The sequence below is a fragment of the Serpula lacrymans genome, assembly GCF_000218685.1.
Source record: "Serpula lacrymans var. lacrymans S7.9 unplaced genomic scaffold SERLAscaffold_2, whole genome shotgun sequence".
Taxonomy (NCBI): domain Eukaryota; kingdom Fungi; phylum Basidiomycota; class Agaricomycetes; order Boletales; family Serpulaceae; genus Serpula; species Serpula lacrymans.
Window position 1 is genome coordinate 2,556,793 of NW_006763291.1, and position 15,288 is coordinate 2,572,080.

The 15,288-nt window shown below is 43.1% G+C and overlaps 3 protein-coding genes across 3 annotated transcripts; all 3 read right to left on the reverse strand.

The window, feature by feature from the left end:
* Nucleotides 1-2,057: 2,057 nt before the first annotated feature.
* On the reverse strand, nt 2,058-2,817 carry SERLADRAFT_405628 (uncharacterized protein; the record flags this gene model as incomplete). Its single annotated transcript, XM_007313923.1, has 3 exons — nt 2,058-2,177; nt 2,513-2,604; nt 2,658-2,817. 3 exons carry the CDS (start codon nt 2,815-2,817, stop codon nt 2,058-2,060), a joined length of 372 nt encoding a protein of 123 aa, XP_007313985.1.
* A 5,069-nt stretch (nt 2,818-7,886) lies between these two features.
* Nucleotides 7,887-8,129, reverse strand: SERLADRAFT_340129 (uncharacterized protein; the record flags this gene model as incomplete). Its single annotated transcript, XM_007313924.1, has 1 exon — nt 7,887-8,129. A coding segment is annotated over one exon (243 nt), but the record flags the coding sequence as incomplete, so codon positions are not given.
* A 29-nt stretch (nt 8,130-8,158) lies between these two features.
* SERLADRAFT_379102 (uncharacterized protein) lies at nt 8,159-8,383 on the reverse strand (the record flags this gene model as incomplete). Its single annotated transcript, XM_007313925.1, has 1 exon — nt 8,159-8,383. A coding segment is annotated over one exon (225 nt), but the record flags the coding sequence as incomplete, so codon positions are not given.
* Between the last annotated feature and the right edge of the window lie 6,905 nt (nt 8,384-15,288).

A 15,288-nucleotide genomic window follows, 5' to 3' on the forward strand; every position in this document is an offset into this window, starting at 1 on the left:
CTCAGGTGGTGTGGTGGTAGAGGAGGATGTGGAGGAGGATGTGGTGGTGGTGTCGGAGAGAAGGCGGTGGCAGTATGGTGGAGGAGGTGATGGTGGTGGTGGTTGTGAAGGTGGTAGTGGTGATGCTGTGATGGTGGTAGAGGTGGTGAAGAGGTGGTGGTGATGGTGGAGAAGAGGTGGTGGTGATGGTGGGGAGGGAGGTGGTGGCAGTGCTGATGATGAAGACCACCTGTTAGAAAACCACACACAAAACAAAACAAACTAACAAACAATCCTCCCAGATTCCACAGAACTTGTTTGTGGGCTAGGCCTTCTAGAACAGTGGGTGCTCTGGTGGTTTGTGGGGTGGTAAGCTTTTGTGAGCTGGCAGTCTAAGATATAGTGAGATATCTACAGAAGGATCAGTATTGTAGATGATGCAGGAACATAATAACTATACTCACAGTTCTGACTGCCTCAGAGAGCTAAGGTAGTCAGAGCTGTGATGCAACAAATGTAGCAAAGCTGTGGCTGTGGTATTAGTAATCATGAAGTCGGAGGTACTGTAATCTAATACTAGGCATGATTGTTGTAGTTCTAACAGCTTTATGATCCTTGAAAACAAAACCCATGTGACAACACCAACAAGATACAATCTTGGGGCACTGGAGCACAACCTCAAAGGCTACAACTCAAGGAATAAATGGTATGGTACAACTCATCAAGAGAGGGAACTTGTCATACTAATGTTGGTATACACTAGAAGAGGACTTGCTGAGTCCTTCCCCATGTATTGCTCAGGTATATATACTATAATACATGAGGTACTGTACAGTTGTAAATAAAGTTCAAAGGGCAACTTCGCCATATGCAGGCTTTAGTGACCAAATCAATTTGATTGATTTTCAAAGACTAATTGATCACGTGAGTTGACTGATTGATTTTACCCCACATTCCAAGTTTTTTGTTGCAGTGAATTTTCACTAAGTCCCCAGGCCTCAGGCCTGGCTTGAAAAATTCACACAAAGGTAAGCAAAATCAGGCAAGCAACTCTGTATTCTTTTACTAATCATGTATTTATACAATGATGAGACAACAACGCAAGCAACAAAACCAGTGTCATATCCATACCAGAAGACAGAACTCTGGCATCTCCAAAGGAGATATTCTCTGAGCCCAAAACTCCTGAACCATCGGCATACTCAGAATTACGTTCCTCGTGGTCTGCCGGTTGGCATAACTCTACGCCCCATTTCCACATGGTACTCTGGTTGTCTGCTGCAATACTCCTGCACTGGACTTCTAGTCTGCCATACATTTCTCCTCACACATTCTAGTACTCCTCATGGACTCTGTAGTTTAGACAATATAATACACTCCTTGCACATACATTCCCCTCTCGCTAGATGATTGTCCGCATGGAACTCCATACCTACATTACAAGTTACTCCTTATGAGCTCCTACTCCTCCAACAGTATATAAGTTGTAGCTCCTGTACTATGTACTCCGTTCCTGCAGTTCAAATATCAACTAGATTCCCTCGCCTTTCTACCAGTCCTTTTCTAAGTCTTTTCTGATCCTTCTCCAAAGGCACTTTACTCTGCTCCCTTTTATCCTCTACTCTGCTCTGTCCATTTCCAACGAGTTAGGGACCAAGGTCCACAGAAGGGCCTAGTGCACAAACTAAGCCAATTCCCACCTTGTCCTCCGTACTCCGTTACTCCGTCCCCACACTCCGCAGCTCTGCTACTCCAAAGAGGCCACAGTTCTAACAACCAGTAACACCACACCACACAAACCAAATGGAAGGAATTGAGAAAAATCAGATTGGGGAAGCATAGGATAGACAAAACAGCAATAGGGAGGCATAGTAGGGCACAAAAGGGAAAGAAAGGGGGGCATGGAGATGAGAAACAAGGGGTGCATAGGTATGGGGGCCGTAAAAATGAGTACAACAAAAGAGCACAAAAAAAGGCGTAGCCTGTATGTATGTAGAGCAAAATAATTAGTCATTATTGGCCTCACTATTAGATGCACTGCTAAGGCAGTCAACACAAAGATAAGTTTCCCCGTCGAGTTAGACAATGGCTTCTGGCATTGGTGGGCTGAGAGTGTACCCATTGTACAGCCTAAAGAGAAAACCACCCTCAGGTCCAGTCTTGAGACGTTTGACAAACATGGCAGCAAAAGCGTGATACTCCAATGTTCAGTCAGAAGAGCCATCATCACCCCAAATGATTGTCTCCTGGTACATTTCTTGCAATGCTGATAGGAACATAATGGGATGAAAGAACAAGCCATGAGAGAAGACTCCTTCGGCTGAGGCCAAGGTGGGTGTTCATTTAGAGGGCAACCACTACTCGCCTTAATCCTGACACCATCTGAGCAAAAGGTTTTCTTGCCTTGGGATCCGGTTCCCCCAGGGTACCTAGTCACTTGGCAGCGTGAGCAGGTCTGCATCTTTCGCTGGAAAGCCATGATAAGTACATGTGGTGTGGTTTGTTAGTGCATTGTATAGCATGAATAATATACCTGCTTGGTGAGGTCTGTACCTCCTTGCTCAGGCTTGGCCATGGCTATTGCATGACAGTGTTTCTGCCAGAAATCCTTGTTACCTTTTGCAGCTAATGAAGTTGTTAGTTTAGTACATAGTACAGAATGAAGAACCTTTACTTACACTTAAAATTCCCTGTTGCAATTCTCTGCGCTACCTTAGCTTCAATTGCCCCAAGCTTGTCAAACAAAGCACAAAGAATTTTCTTGATAAAGGTAGCTCCCATCGTCTCAAGCCACACATTATACTCATTGGTGGCTTCCACCCACTTTCTTGACACCATGGTGTGAGAGGTCCATTGTAGTTCAAGCCACATATTCATGAATGTGAAAAATTCAATTCCTGGAGAACTATCCAGGGACCAAATTCCATACAGGTGGCTATGGAGAATATTCTCTCCGATGGAGAAAGGCCAGTAGTGTCTGGGACTGGAATAGGGGTATTAAGAGGGGCAGTGAGGGTGTTGATATTGGCTGTAGTTGTATTCACGAGGCCATTTTGCCTCAGCACTTGCTTGGCCTTGGCTGCTCCTGCACTCAATCCTGCAGCCTTGCTTGAGGATGTGACCTTATGTTGTGGCTCGAAGAAATGATCAAGGGAAGTGGTTTTGGTAGGAGGAGAGTGTAGGCATATTTCTATGCACTCAGCATAATACAGTATTTATTTTGAGCCTACACTAATATCTCAAACACTGGATAATTCATTTACAGTCCAATTTTTTACTCTACAGTCATGGGAAAGTATTTCCTTATTAAGATTCAAATATTTGGACCTTTATGCTTGTTCCAAGGATAGTTACACCTCGGTTTGTATTGCACAAAACTGAGGTTAGTAGATACAGTCATTTTCATACTCTCATTTACTTATTATGCTTCAGTAATTGATTTCTTAGAACTCTTAGAGAGAAAACAATATCAGTTTCAACACAGTTTCTTTATTGTCAGTCAGGCATTCTAAAAAAATATGTGTCCATAAAAATGATTCAAAAATCAAAAATAATTGCACTGTAAATGAATGTTCTGCTGGAAAAAAAGAAACTGGAGCCGCCGGTCCACCACCTAGTCCAAATCCGACGGTTCCATGGCCTTACCAATGGACTGGTTGTATTAGACCACCTGGTCAAATGAGGGAGGGAGGGGAGTAGTTCCAATCCAGAACAAATGTGTCCCAGGCAGCGTATGGTAAGTGTAGCTGTAGCGAAGACAATGGACGAAGGATAAATGTACCCAAGTGAATGTGACAGCAATGTACATAGGCAACAAAAAGGGATGAACCTTCTCCAGCTCAAAAACTACCCACCCACACTCTAACTAGGCGAGACGAGCGACCAATGATTTGATGGTATACGATGGAAGATCGATGTCATGAAGATGGACCTGTTGCCCAATTTGGACTGGCCCCCGGGGCTTTGCTGATATCAGCAGTGGCATATGGTGGCTGATTGATTGGTGACGGAAGTGGATAGAAAGTGGTGACATCAGGTATGGTGGGGGAGCAAAGAAGACGAGTAGGAGGAGGGTGGAGGTGACGAGGAAATGGATTAGAACAGGGATCCAGAAGCGACTGTTGGGTGAGAATAAAAAAGAGAGTAAGGGACCCATGGTGGGGCTAGGCAAAGGAAGGGAAGTAAAGGAAACAATGAAAGTGATGGTGCAATGCAATGTGTAGCCAGTGGCGACGCGAAAATTTGCCAAAATGCCAAAATGCCAAAAGTACTGAATGAAAAGCAAAGGTGAGCGCAACTTGATTGCCTAATAGAGGTGGTGCTGATCAGCCACAAGTTCAAAACAGGCAATATTAATTACTATTCCGTGTGGCACAAAGGCGAGTCTTTTGAATATTTGCTTCATTTTTGACACCTGTCCATGTTACCAATCAACTTTGGTGCATGACACTGTCCCCCTGGGAATCACCCTCCGGCAAGTTGTCCTCTGCTAGACTGGTTGTCATCATGTCCTGGGCATGGTTTCCTGGTGTGGCCCAGATGATTTACCAAGCCAGCTATATAACACCAAGAAGGTTCAAAATGTGTGCCCACCCATTGTTCAACTCTATGAAATGGTAACCTCTGATGAGCATCCCTGCAGCATGACATGCAATACTCTGGTTTCCCCAAACATCCTGTGCATCGCCAAATTCCTTCTCTCACTAAACAAATGCTGCAAGTCTGTCCCGGGGACCGCCCCTCTTCCTGCATGAGGACTTGCAGATACTCTGAACAATGATCCAGCTATTGTCTCATGTAATCATTTTGTGACTAAACCAATGTCAGACAAATAATGGTAGGTGTGCTTACTCCATGGACTTGCCTTCCTTGGAGGTATAAGCAATGGCTGAAGGACAGGATGGTCAATATCTTGGATAGAGAACATACAGTGACTCCAAAAACCATTGCAATGTTTGGCCATGGCTGAAGGACAGGATGGTCAATGTCTTGGATAGGGAACATACAGTGACTCCAAAAACCGTTGCAATGTTTGGCCTAAACACGGTGCATGAAGCGCACCACTAACAGGCATGGGAATGTCTCTTGACTTTGGTGGGGTCAACAAAAGTACTTGGTCTTGGCTACAAAATGTTTCCTGGTAATAAATCTAAGTGAAACTCAGCCACTGCCTAAGAGGCTATAGATACAACTTTATTATTTACCTAAGTGGAACTACAATAGATGTTAGTTTAAGGTGATCTCTAATAAATATAATGTAACATACCTCAGCCGCTGCCTAAGAGGCTATAGAAGCGACTGAGGTATTCCTATACTAAACCCCCTACTACTTATAGTCAGAGGTGCTACTTGCTACAGTATAATGACTCCTAGGAGAACAATGGTGACTCCATGGAGTGGTGGCTAGCCTCCATGGAGAACAATGGCTGCTTTAGCAGAGACCGGGTTTATCCGGTTTTGTCACTCCCACTCGAGTGCAACCGTAGTCCCATAGCTTTAGAGAATTTCCAGTGTTTTTCATGAGTGAGGGGTTTAGTGAGAATGTCTGCAACCATATGTGTAGGAATGTATCTGATTACTGCCTCTCCCTTTGATCCTAAGTCATCTCGGATAAAATGATATTTGCGTTGAATGTGTTTTGTGCAAGCACAGAACTGTGGATCTCGTGTAAGAATGATAGCTGCTTGATTGTCACAGGGCAATGTTGTAGGTCCATTTTGAGCATGTCCAATTTCTTCAAAAAATGTCCGAAGCCATGCAAGGTGTTGTCCAGCATTGCTCAATCCAATGTACTCTGACTCCGTGGAGGATAAAGCTACCATGCTTTGTCTTTTGCTTGTCCAGGAGATTGCTCCTTGGATGGTGATAAAAACAAAGCCTGATGTTGATTGAGACGTGTCTGGGTCTCCAGACCAATCTGCATCTGAATATTTATAGAAATCCATGTCCATGGAGACATCTGTGCCATCATATCGTAGTTCCATGTCCCTGGTTGCTTTCAGATATCGGAGGACACATTTTGCAGCTTCCCAGTGATGGCTTCTTGGAGCTGAGCTATGCCTGCTTAGTATTCCAACAACGTAGGCAATGTCTGGGCGGGTTCCGAGCATGGCATACATGAGGGAGCCTACAATTGAGAGGTATGATACTTGGCGCCCTTCAATATGCATCTCGTGTTGCGCAATATCTTCCCCTGGAGCATTTGCAAGGAGTTTTGATCCATGGGCCATTGGTGTCCATACTGGCTTGCAGTTCTTCATTCCAGTATGCTCCAGGACTGTGTCAATATATTGGTGTTGCAATAGGGATACTGTTTTATTTGAACGATCACGTTGGATTTCTATTCCGAGGATGTATTTTGCTTCTTTAAGGTCCCACATTTTGAATATGGATTCGAGTTTGGCTTTTGTGATATCCATGAATTTTCGGGATGAAGCTCCTAGGAGGAGGTCATCTACATAGACAACAACAAAGCATATTTGTTTGTTGTCCCGGAATACATAGGGACATGTTTCTGCATTTAGTCTTGTGAAACCGAGCTCCTGGAGCTTGTGATCAAAAGTTTTGTTCCATGTACAACCAGCTTGTTTTAACCTGTAGATGGATTTCTTCAATCTCCAGCAGTATCCAGGTTGGATAGGAACACCCCCTGGAGGAAGCATGTACAGTTCTTCTTCAAGTTCTCCATTGAGATAAGCTGTGGATACGTCCATTTGATCAAGTTCTAGGTCGTACTTTGCTGCCAGGGCTAGAATAATTCGGATTGACTCTAAGTTTGCAACCGGAGCAAAAACCTCCTGGTAATCAATCCCCTCCCTTTGAGTAAAACCTTGTGCAACAATCCGGAGTTTGTATCTCTCAATGTTTCCGTTTTGATCAAACTTGATCCGGAACACAGGTTTTGATGTGATGGGTTTTACTCCCTTCGGAAGTGGAAGAGTGTCATATACTGCATTAGTATTGAGACTTAGGAGTTCCTCCTCCAAGGCAGACTTCCATAATTCTCCATCCGGACGTGATAAGGCTTCCTTTAGTGTCCTTGGAAGGTCTGTGTTAGATGAACCGGTACTTGCTATTCCAGCAAAGAATGTCTCCTCTGTATCAGATGTTTCTTCATGAACCTCAGGAGTGTTAGGTTTCTCCATGGAGTTGTCATGCTGCTCTTTTCAAGACTGTTTCTCATCTAAAGTCCTTTGATAATCTCGGTTTTTGTCTGCAGGACGGGTCTGGCGACTGCTTTTGCGTACTCCTAGGACTTCAGCAGGCATGACTGCTCTTTTAGGAACTTGTGCAGGTACTCCAGGGAGTAGACACATTTGTGTGTGTGTTGCCCCACTCACTCCTGAAGGTGTTGGATGCCTTCCAGAAGCTGATCCAATGGACAGGCTGTTTAGCTGTATCCGGACTTTTTCCACATCAGCTGGCTGTATGTTGAGGGGCTGTCCTCCCACTGACTGTGACTCTACTTTGGCTTTCCGTTCTGAAGATGGCCAGTGTTCAGGTCTTGGTTGTAGAGACTGTTGTGGAGGGTGTCTTAGCTGATCAGGTGCTCCTACTGCTCTCAAAACGTCTCCACGGAGGTATTGCCCCACTGCTCTCAGAACATCTTCATCCTGATATGGTTCTATTGCTTGTGGAACATCTCCTTGGAGATGTGGTTCCATTTGCAATTCATTTGGATCTCGGATCCGAGGGTCAGGATCATCCTCCTCCAATGTATTTTGGTCTGGATAGTGAGCATTCTCTGGAATGAGTCCCTCCCACTGATCTGTGCTAGTGTCTGTGTTCCAGGGAGCAGTGTCATCCTTTTGTACCTTTCCAGATTCATTGAATATGACATGCCAACTGGAAAACACAGTCCGTTTTTCAGTGTCTAGGAGTTTGTAGGCTTGCTTTCCATGTGTGTAGCCAATCATTATGGCTTTGCGCCCCTTGGAGTAAAACTTCCCTTGCCTTTTGTTTTTCGGAATCAAGGCATATGCTTGGCATCCAAAAGGGCGAAACAAAGTTGGATCAACTCTCCTTTTAAACAGTATTTCATATGGGGTCTTTCCATGGAGTCCTGATGCTGGGCTGCGTGCTGTGATATATGCAGCTGTTTGCATGGCATCTACCCAAAATGACTTTGGGAGCTTGGAATCATGGAGCATAGTGGTTGCTAATGTAGCCAATGTTTGATTCATGCGTTCTGCAATGCCATTTTGTTCCGGAGTATTTGCAGCTGTAGTTTCTTGGATGACACCATCTCCTCACAGTTGATTTTTGAATGCATTGCCAGTATATTCTCCTCCCCCATCGCTCCGGAGGAATTCTGTGTATAGTGGAGTGAAGTTTTCTTCTCCCAAATGAGTCCGGAAGAATGTTTGGACATCTTCTTTCCATTGCTTGTATCGTTCCAGTGCTTCACTTTTATGTTTTAGGAAATATATCCATGGAAATTTGGAGAAATCATCTACAATGATAATCCAGTACCAAAAACCCTCCCTGGAAGTTGGTTTGATTGGTCCTCCAACATCTGTGTGCACAATTTGTATGGGGCACTTGGCTCGGTTTCCTCCAGTGGACTTGAAAGATAATTTCTTCATTTTTCCTAAAGCACAAGGTTCACAAAACTCCGGGGTTCCGGTAAGGGTGTCTATGTCCTGGAGCTGTCTTTTTGTAACCATTCGTTACAAGCGGTCCATTCCAATGTGTCCCATTCTCCTGTGCAATAAATTTACATCTACTGCTGCAAAAGCTGACTCCGGGTTGATTTTGGGTTTTGCTTGGATGTGATAAAGTCCTCGCTTGTGTAAGGCAGTGAGGATAAGTTCCTCCTTTTTCCGAACTTCACAAGCATTTGACCCTGCTGGAAAAAGTGTTGATAACCCACTTCAGTCACCCCCAAAACATAAGCATTTAGCTTCAACTATCTGTGTAAATGTATAAAGCTAAGAGCTTGTTTTTCCTGGTATCATCCCAAGTGCTCCAGCAAGGATGGGATCATCCCAGAAGTGGGATAATACCACCCTTCTGGGATTTTCCCATGGTATCAGACCATTTGTTATGGTGGGATAATCCCAGACATTTGCCACATGTCACATGGTGTCAGGGGGGCTTTACTGCAAAAATAGTTCCTGCATAAATGTAGCCAACATCAATACATTATCAATAGTACTAATAGCCATGAAGCAGAATACAATACTACCTGCTTTCATCATTTATAACATATATACAAATTTCAAATGGTGTTTACTCTCAATTGAACCTTAATTTGTCCAGCTTCTAGTGTAATATCATATACTGTAGATTGATGGAGGAGACTTTGACCAAAGGTTAGTGTAACTAATTGTGACATATAACCATTTACAAATTAACCTGATTTAATTCAGTTGATTAGGAGATAATTCAACCATATCTCTTTTCCTTAACTGACTATATAACTTTGTCATTCCTACTTATCATATAATTTACTGCATATCACAAAGTAGATTTATCTACCCTGGATTTCTATCAATATTACTTAAAATGGCTTATAGTCAAAGGAATACAAGATGTTTGACAATACCAAGCATATACATCTGCAGGATTACAATACCTCTCATTCAGGCTCATCCAACTTTAAATAATGTAACACTCTTGCAACCAGGCAAAGATATGTCACAAATCCATTTAATGTGCTGATCCAAAAGATATGATATTTTTTTGAATTGTGCAGCTTTATCCAAGTGCCTGAACTGAAAAATGCACAAAGATACCAGTCCGAGTAAGTACTACATATTCATTATCCTTCCCTCTGCTGCATCATTGTCAAAGGCAGAACATGTCTTGCATGAGACAAATTGCTGGCTCTTTGTGGCAGCCCAGCATCCACAAGCCAACACCCACTTTATCCACTATATGTCCCCACGCATACAATTGATTATAAATTTTTGTGAAAACAAAAATGGCTGAAAGGTGTGCTCTGCATGCTTATGCAATTTCATGTGACTTGGGATGAACCTACGTGAGGGCTACTCTGAATCACTGTCCCAGTTCAACCTTAGGTTCATCCAGGTCCTACCATAACATAATAGTTGGTTTACAAACAAAATACTGCAACATGTAAAAAATGGAAACTGCTGGAAAAGGACAATAATATTTTAAGCTGCTGGGAACTTACCTATGATTATATGTTACAGAATAACCTTAGTGCATTTCAGGAGTATTTTCCCCTGTCATGCTGAGTCACCAGCAGCCTAAGCATGCTATTCGATAATTCTGTTCCTGTTGTGGGATCTCCCTGTCCTATTCTGACTCAGGGTGATCTTGTCCCCTGCTTGGATTTGTTTGTGATGTAGTGAGATGATCCTATGTAATTTGGAGATTTTTCTAGATCAGATTGAACTGGAATGATCCCATCTCTTTCCAAGACTTTCCTTGGCTGGTTTGGGATGATGCTTTACCCTTCAGGCATTGGTCCATATCAAATTGTGATGATCCCATCCCATTTGGTATTTGTCCACATTAAACTGGGATCATCCCCTTTTTTGCTGGGATTTTCCCAGATTGGTTTGAGATGACCCTATCCCCCCTTGGTATTTGTCCATGTTGAACTGAGATTTTCCCAGATTGATTTGGGATCATCCCATCCTCTTTTGGTATTTGTCCATGTTGAGCTGGGATCATCCCATCTCTGGCTGGGATTTTCCCAGAGTAGATTGGGATCATCCCATCCTCTTTTGGTATTTGCCCATGTTAAACTGGTATCATCCCATCTCTGGCTGGGATTTTCCCAGAGTGGATTGGGATCATCCCATCCTCTTTGGTATATGTCCATGTTAAGCTGGGATTTTCCCAGATTCAATTGGGATCATCCCATCCTATTTTGGTATTTGTCCATGTTAAACTGGGATCATCCCATCTCTTACTGGGATCATCCCAGATTCAATTGGGATCATCCCATCCTCTTTTGGTATTTGTCCATGCTTAACTGGGATTTTCCCAGATTGGTTTGTGTAAGGACCGTTTTATTATTTTTCTTATCTTTGCTATGTCTTGGTTCTCGAACGCCTTTCCCGTTACACCTCTGGCTCTAGGGCTAGAGGTATCCTTTGCCATCTTACTTCTCATAGCCCTCACAGGCTTTCTTAACCATCACTATCACTTTATATCACAGATCAGAGACTGGGCATCGCTCCCAGCTAGCCAGCACACTGGGTAGGGACTGGTAGTAGGCATCTCGCCAACCAGCTCCAAGCCCCAGTAAAGCTTGGTAATACTAATAACGCCTTATCTGGAATCGTACCTCATCATGAGGATACGGTTCCTGACCACGCGTGACAATCTTCTATTATTAGTACAAGTCTCTCACCTGCTGATTAATCAAGTCAGAAGTCGTACGATAGTTGCTTCCCCTTTTTTCTTATTGGTTGATTAATTCCTCAGACCACTTTTTCGTATATTCTCTTTTCGGTCTGAGGAACGGACAGTTCCCTATATAAAGCCGTACTTATTCATGTATAGCTCCTTAGCTTTCTATTACTGAATTTACCCGCTTTACTCCTCAACAAGAATCTTTGAAGCTTACCTCTCAAAGTCCTCGACTCGCTATATTTCTAGCGTCTGTTGACCTCAAGCTCATTGGACCCTTACTCCCTGCAAGTGCAGAAGGAGATAGGTTTAGTTCTTGTTATAGTTTATCGTTGCCTCACAGTTTGGGATCATCCCAGATTGGCTTGGGATTATCCCATCCTCTTGTGGTATTTGTCCACATTGAGCTGGGATCATCCCATCCCTTTATGGTATTTGTCCATATTGAACTGGGATGATCCCACCCCCTTCTGGTATTTGTCCATGTGAGAAGTGGGTAACCCCATGTTACGTGGGGACATGTACAGATTTAACTGGGATGATCACACCCTATTTCAGGGATTTGTCCAGATCAGTGTGGGATGATCCTCAGTAAAAAAAATCAAAAGTTGGGCAATGTCAATGGTCAGAATCAGTTTTGAAGGAAATTACCTGAGTTCTACATATTGCCATAAAAATGATAATCCAAAAAGAGTGGTGTGAGACAGCATCACTATCATATGAGAGACAGAGAATGTTGGCAGAAACCTTACTTGGCATGAAAATATATTTTCCGGATTCATTTCAATTTCTCAAGAATCTAAAAAAAGAATACCTTTACAGCACTCAGATTCTTTGTGGACTTAGATACTGTACTATACACAGTCAGCATATAGGCACCAGTCACCCCTTAGACCTTCAGCTGGTAGCTCCCAGAAATGGCACAACTCAAGGTATTAAATACCTAAGCAGTGCCTAATTAATCCTCACACTCAAGTCATCTAGTGTAGGAGTATCAAAATGGAGATCTTGTGTATTATACTGTACATAGCAAGCATCCCCCTCTCCCCATAGACCTTCAGCCAGCAGCCCCCAGGAACCACTCTCAGAGAATGTACAATATAAGGTATCAAATACCTTGGTAGTGCCACAAAAGTGGTAAATTCATGTTTTTGCAAGAACATGACTTTATGTTTCTTTTTACTATGTTTTACTTTCTACAAGGTCAGGATTTTCCTCACAGAATATGCCAGATCTAGTGTAAATCTAATATTCGATGTCCTTCTGCAGATTACTTTGTTGTCACAGCATTTGTGTTGTGTTTCCTAGTTTTTACTTCAGTTAAGGGTATAATAAACCTTGCAAAAAAGCAGAACTCACATATCACATCTATCAGCAAGGACAACAGCATCTTTCTAGTGTATGGTTCCTGCAATTGATTATATCTAGAAATTGATAATGTTCCACATTTAAAAAAAAGGGAATGCTTCTCCCCAAATTTGCAGTAAGCTACAATGAGGAACTTGTAACTCATATATTTCAAAATAGTCTTGATTATATTGGGCTAAAGTACCATTATTCAGGTGGAAAAGACTGGAAATATCTTCACTAGTTGGCCCAGCATTCTCACATGTTAGTATTAGCACCAATCCCCCTGATACCATGTGACATGTGACAGGTTATTGGGATTATCCCATCTGAGGGATAATCCCACTATGGTACATGGTCTGATACCATGGGAAAATCCCAGAAGGGTGGTATTATTCCGCTTCTGGGATGATCCCATCCTTGCTGGAGCACTTGGGATGATACCAGGAAAAACAAGCTCTTAGCTTTATACATTTACACAGATAGTTGAAGCTAAATGCTTATGTTTTGGGGGTGACTGAAGTGTGATAACCCCATTTTAGACAATTTGTGGACAAAGACAAGTGCTAAAGTAAAGTTTGGCACAAGTAAGACATTTGACAGTGCAATATTGTAGTCCTTTTTGCCAACAGTTGCTTGTAGGATTACTGTAACAACCAAGAGTTAGTTACTCTGGTGCACACAAAACACACTATAAGGAAGATGATGAAGGAGTGGTTACCCCTTAAGCTGCAGAGAGTTTGTTGGTTAACAACAGGAGGACTCGCTGAGGAGTCTCCTGGATCTATTGGGGTATATATACTACTACAGGGTTGTTTGTACATGTGTACTATACAGTTTGATAGAGACAGTGGCTGATGATGTCATGGGGCCTAGCCCACATGGCCAGCTCCACTGTGTGAGAGAGTCGTGTCTAAAATAAGAAGAAAGGCAATGCGGCGCGAGAAAGGGAAATGCCGCGTGGCACCATGTGTGAAGGCTAAAGTACAAGGTTAAGGCGGAGAATAAAAGTAAAGGGAAGGTCCGAAAATGTGTTATCTTAACAATTACTGTTACAATGCCAATGGCATTTACAGAGGATTCATCCCCAAAACTGATTGTCCTCGGAGGATGCAGAACATGGTATGTTCCTGGCTCAAACCAGGAGCGGTGAGGGACCATGTGGGATGTTGCTCCAGAGTCAATAATAATTGTTGTTTTGGTCTTATCGGGTTCCGACACAAGGTAAGCTTGAATGTGTTTAGTAAGGGGCTTGGAAATATGTACATGTTCCAATGCAATATGACTCTGTTCCTCCTCGGAGTCAGATCCAGATGATTGCTCCGCTGTATTTGCCTTTTCCTTCTCTTTTCCTTTATCATTGTGTCTTTCCTTTCCCTTCTTCCTTTGACCTTTTTCAGCTGACTGAAGTGTTCGACACTCCAAGGTGTTGTGTGATTTGGCTTTGTGGAAGTTACACCATTTCTCCTCGGATTTGAGTGCTGATTCGGAACCTCCAGTTGCCTTCCCTGACTGTTGTGCAACTTCTGCAGTGATCCGGATCTCAACTGCATCAAAGGTAAGTTTATTTTCTTCAATCGTGTTGATTACTGATGACTGAAATATTTGCCATTCAGGAGTGCATGGGAGGGATTGGAGAAAAGAAAAAGCCATGAGTTTGGTATCAACTCCTAGTTTCATTCTGGAGAGGTGTGAATCAATTGTCCGGATTTTCGCAATGTGGTCCTGGATAGGTGATGTCCCATCCCAGGACAATTTGGTGAGTTGCTAGAATGAATAGAAGGCCGAGGCAATATTGGATGTCTGATGGAGTGAAACAAGTTTATCAAATAACTCCTTGGAGCTGGTGAGGTCTCCAGTCCTCATTAGGAGGGCATCAGAGATGTGGTCCTGGATGATTCCATGTGCCTTCTCATCCTTAAGTATCCAGGTGATCTCAGGATCCTCCGAGGAGGTAGGTTTTCCTGGTGAGGGCTTAAGCTCCTCTCCAGTAACAACCTGGAGAACTTTTTCCCAACATAGCTTTGAGATGATCCGGAGTTTCCATATCTGAAAATTGTTGGGTCCAGTGAGAACTGGACATGTGGATGTATCGCATGCTGTGGTCATGGTTCCGAGGTTGCCATTTCAAATAAGAATTATTTCCTGCATAGCTTTTGCGCACCAGGGCTCATAACTCAATAAAACTAAGTGAAACTCAGCCACTGCCCGAGAGGCTATAAAAACAACTTTATTATTTACCTAAGTGAAACTACAATAGATGTTAGTTTAAGGTGATCTCTAATAAATGTAATATAACATACCTCAGCCGCTGACCAAGAGGCTATAGAAACAACTGAGGTATTCCTATACTAAACTCCCTACTACTTATAGTCGGAGGTGCTACTTGCTACAGTATAATGACTCCTAGGAGTACAATTGTGCTCCTAGGAGAACAATGGTTACTCCATGGAGTGGTGGCTATGCTCCATGGAGAACAATGGCTGCTTCGGCAGAGGCCGGGTTTATCCGGTTTTGTCAGACTACACAGCTCGCTGAGCTTCAGGCAAGCGCCCCTGAAGCAGTTGAGCAAAATTCAACAAGAAAGTCAAAATTGTCACTGACCCCGGTGTCATGCACCAAAGTTGATTG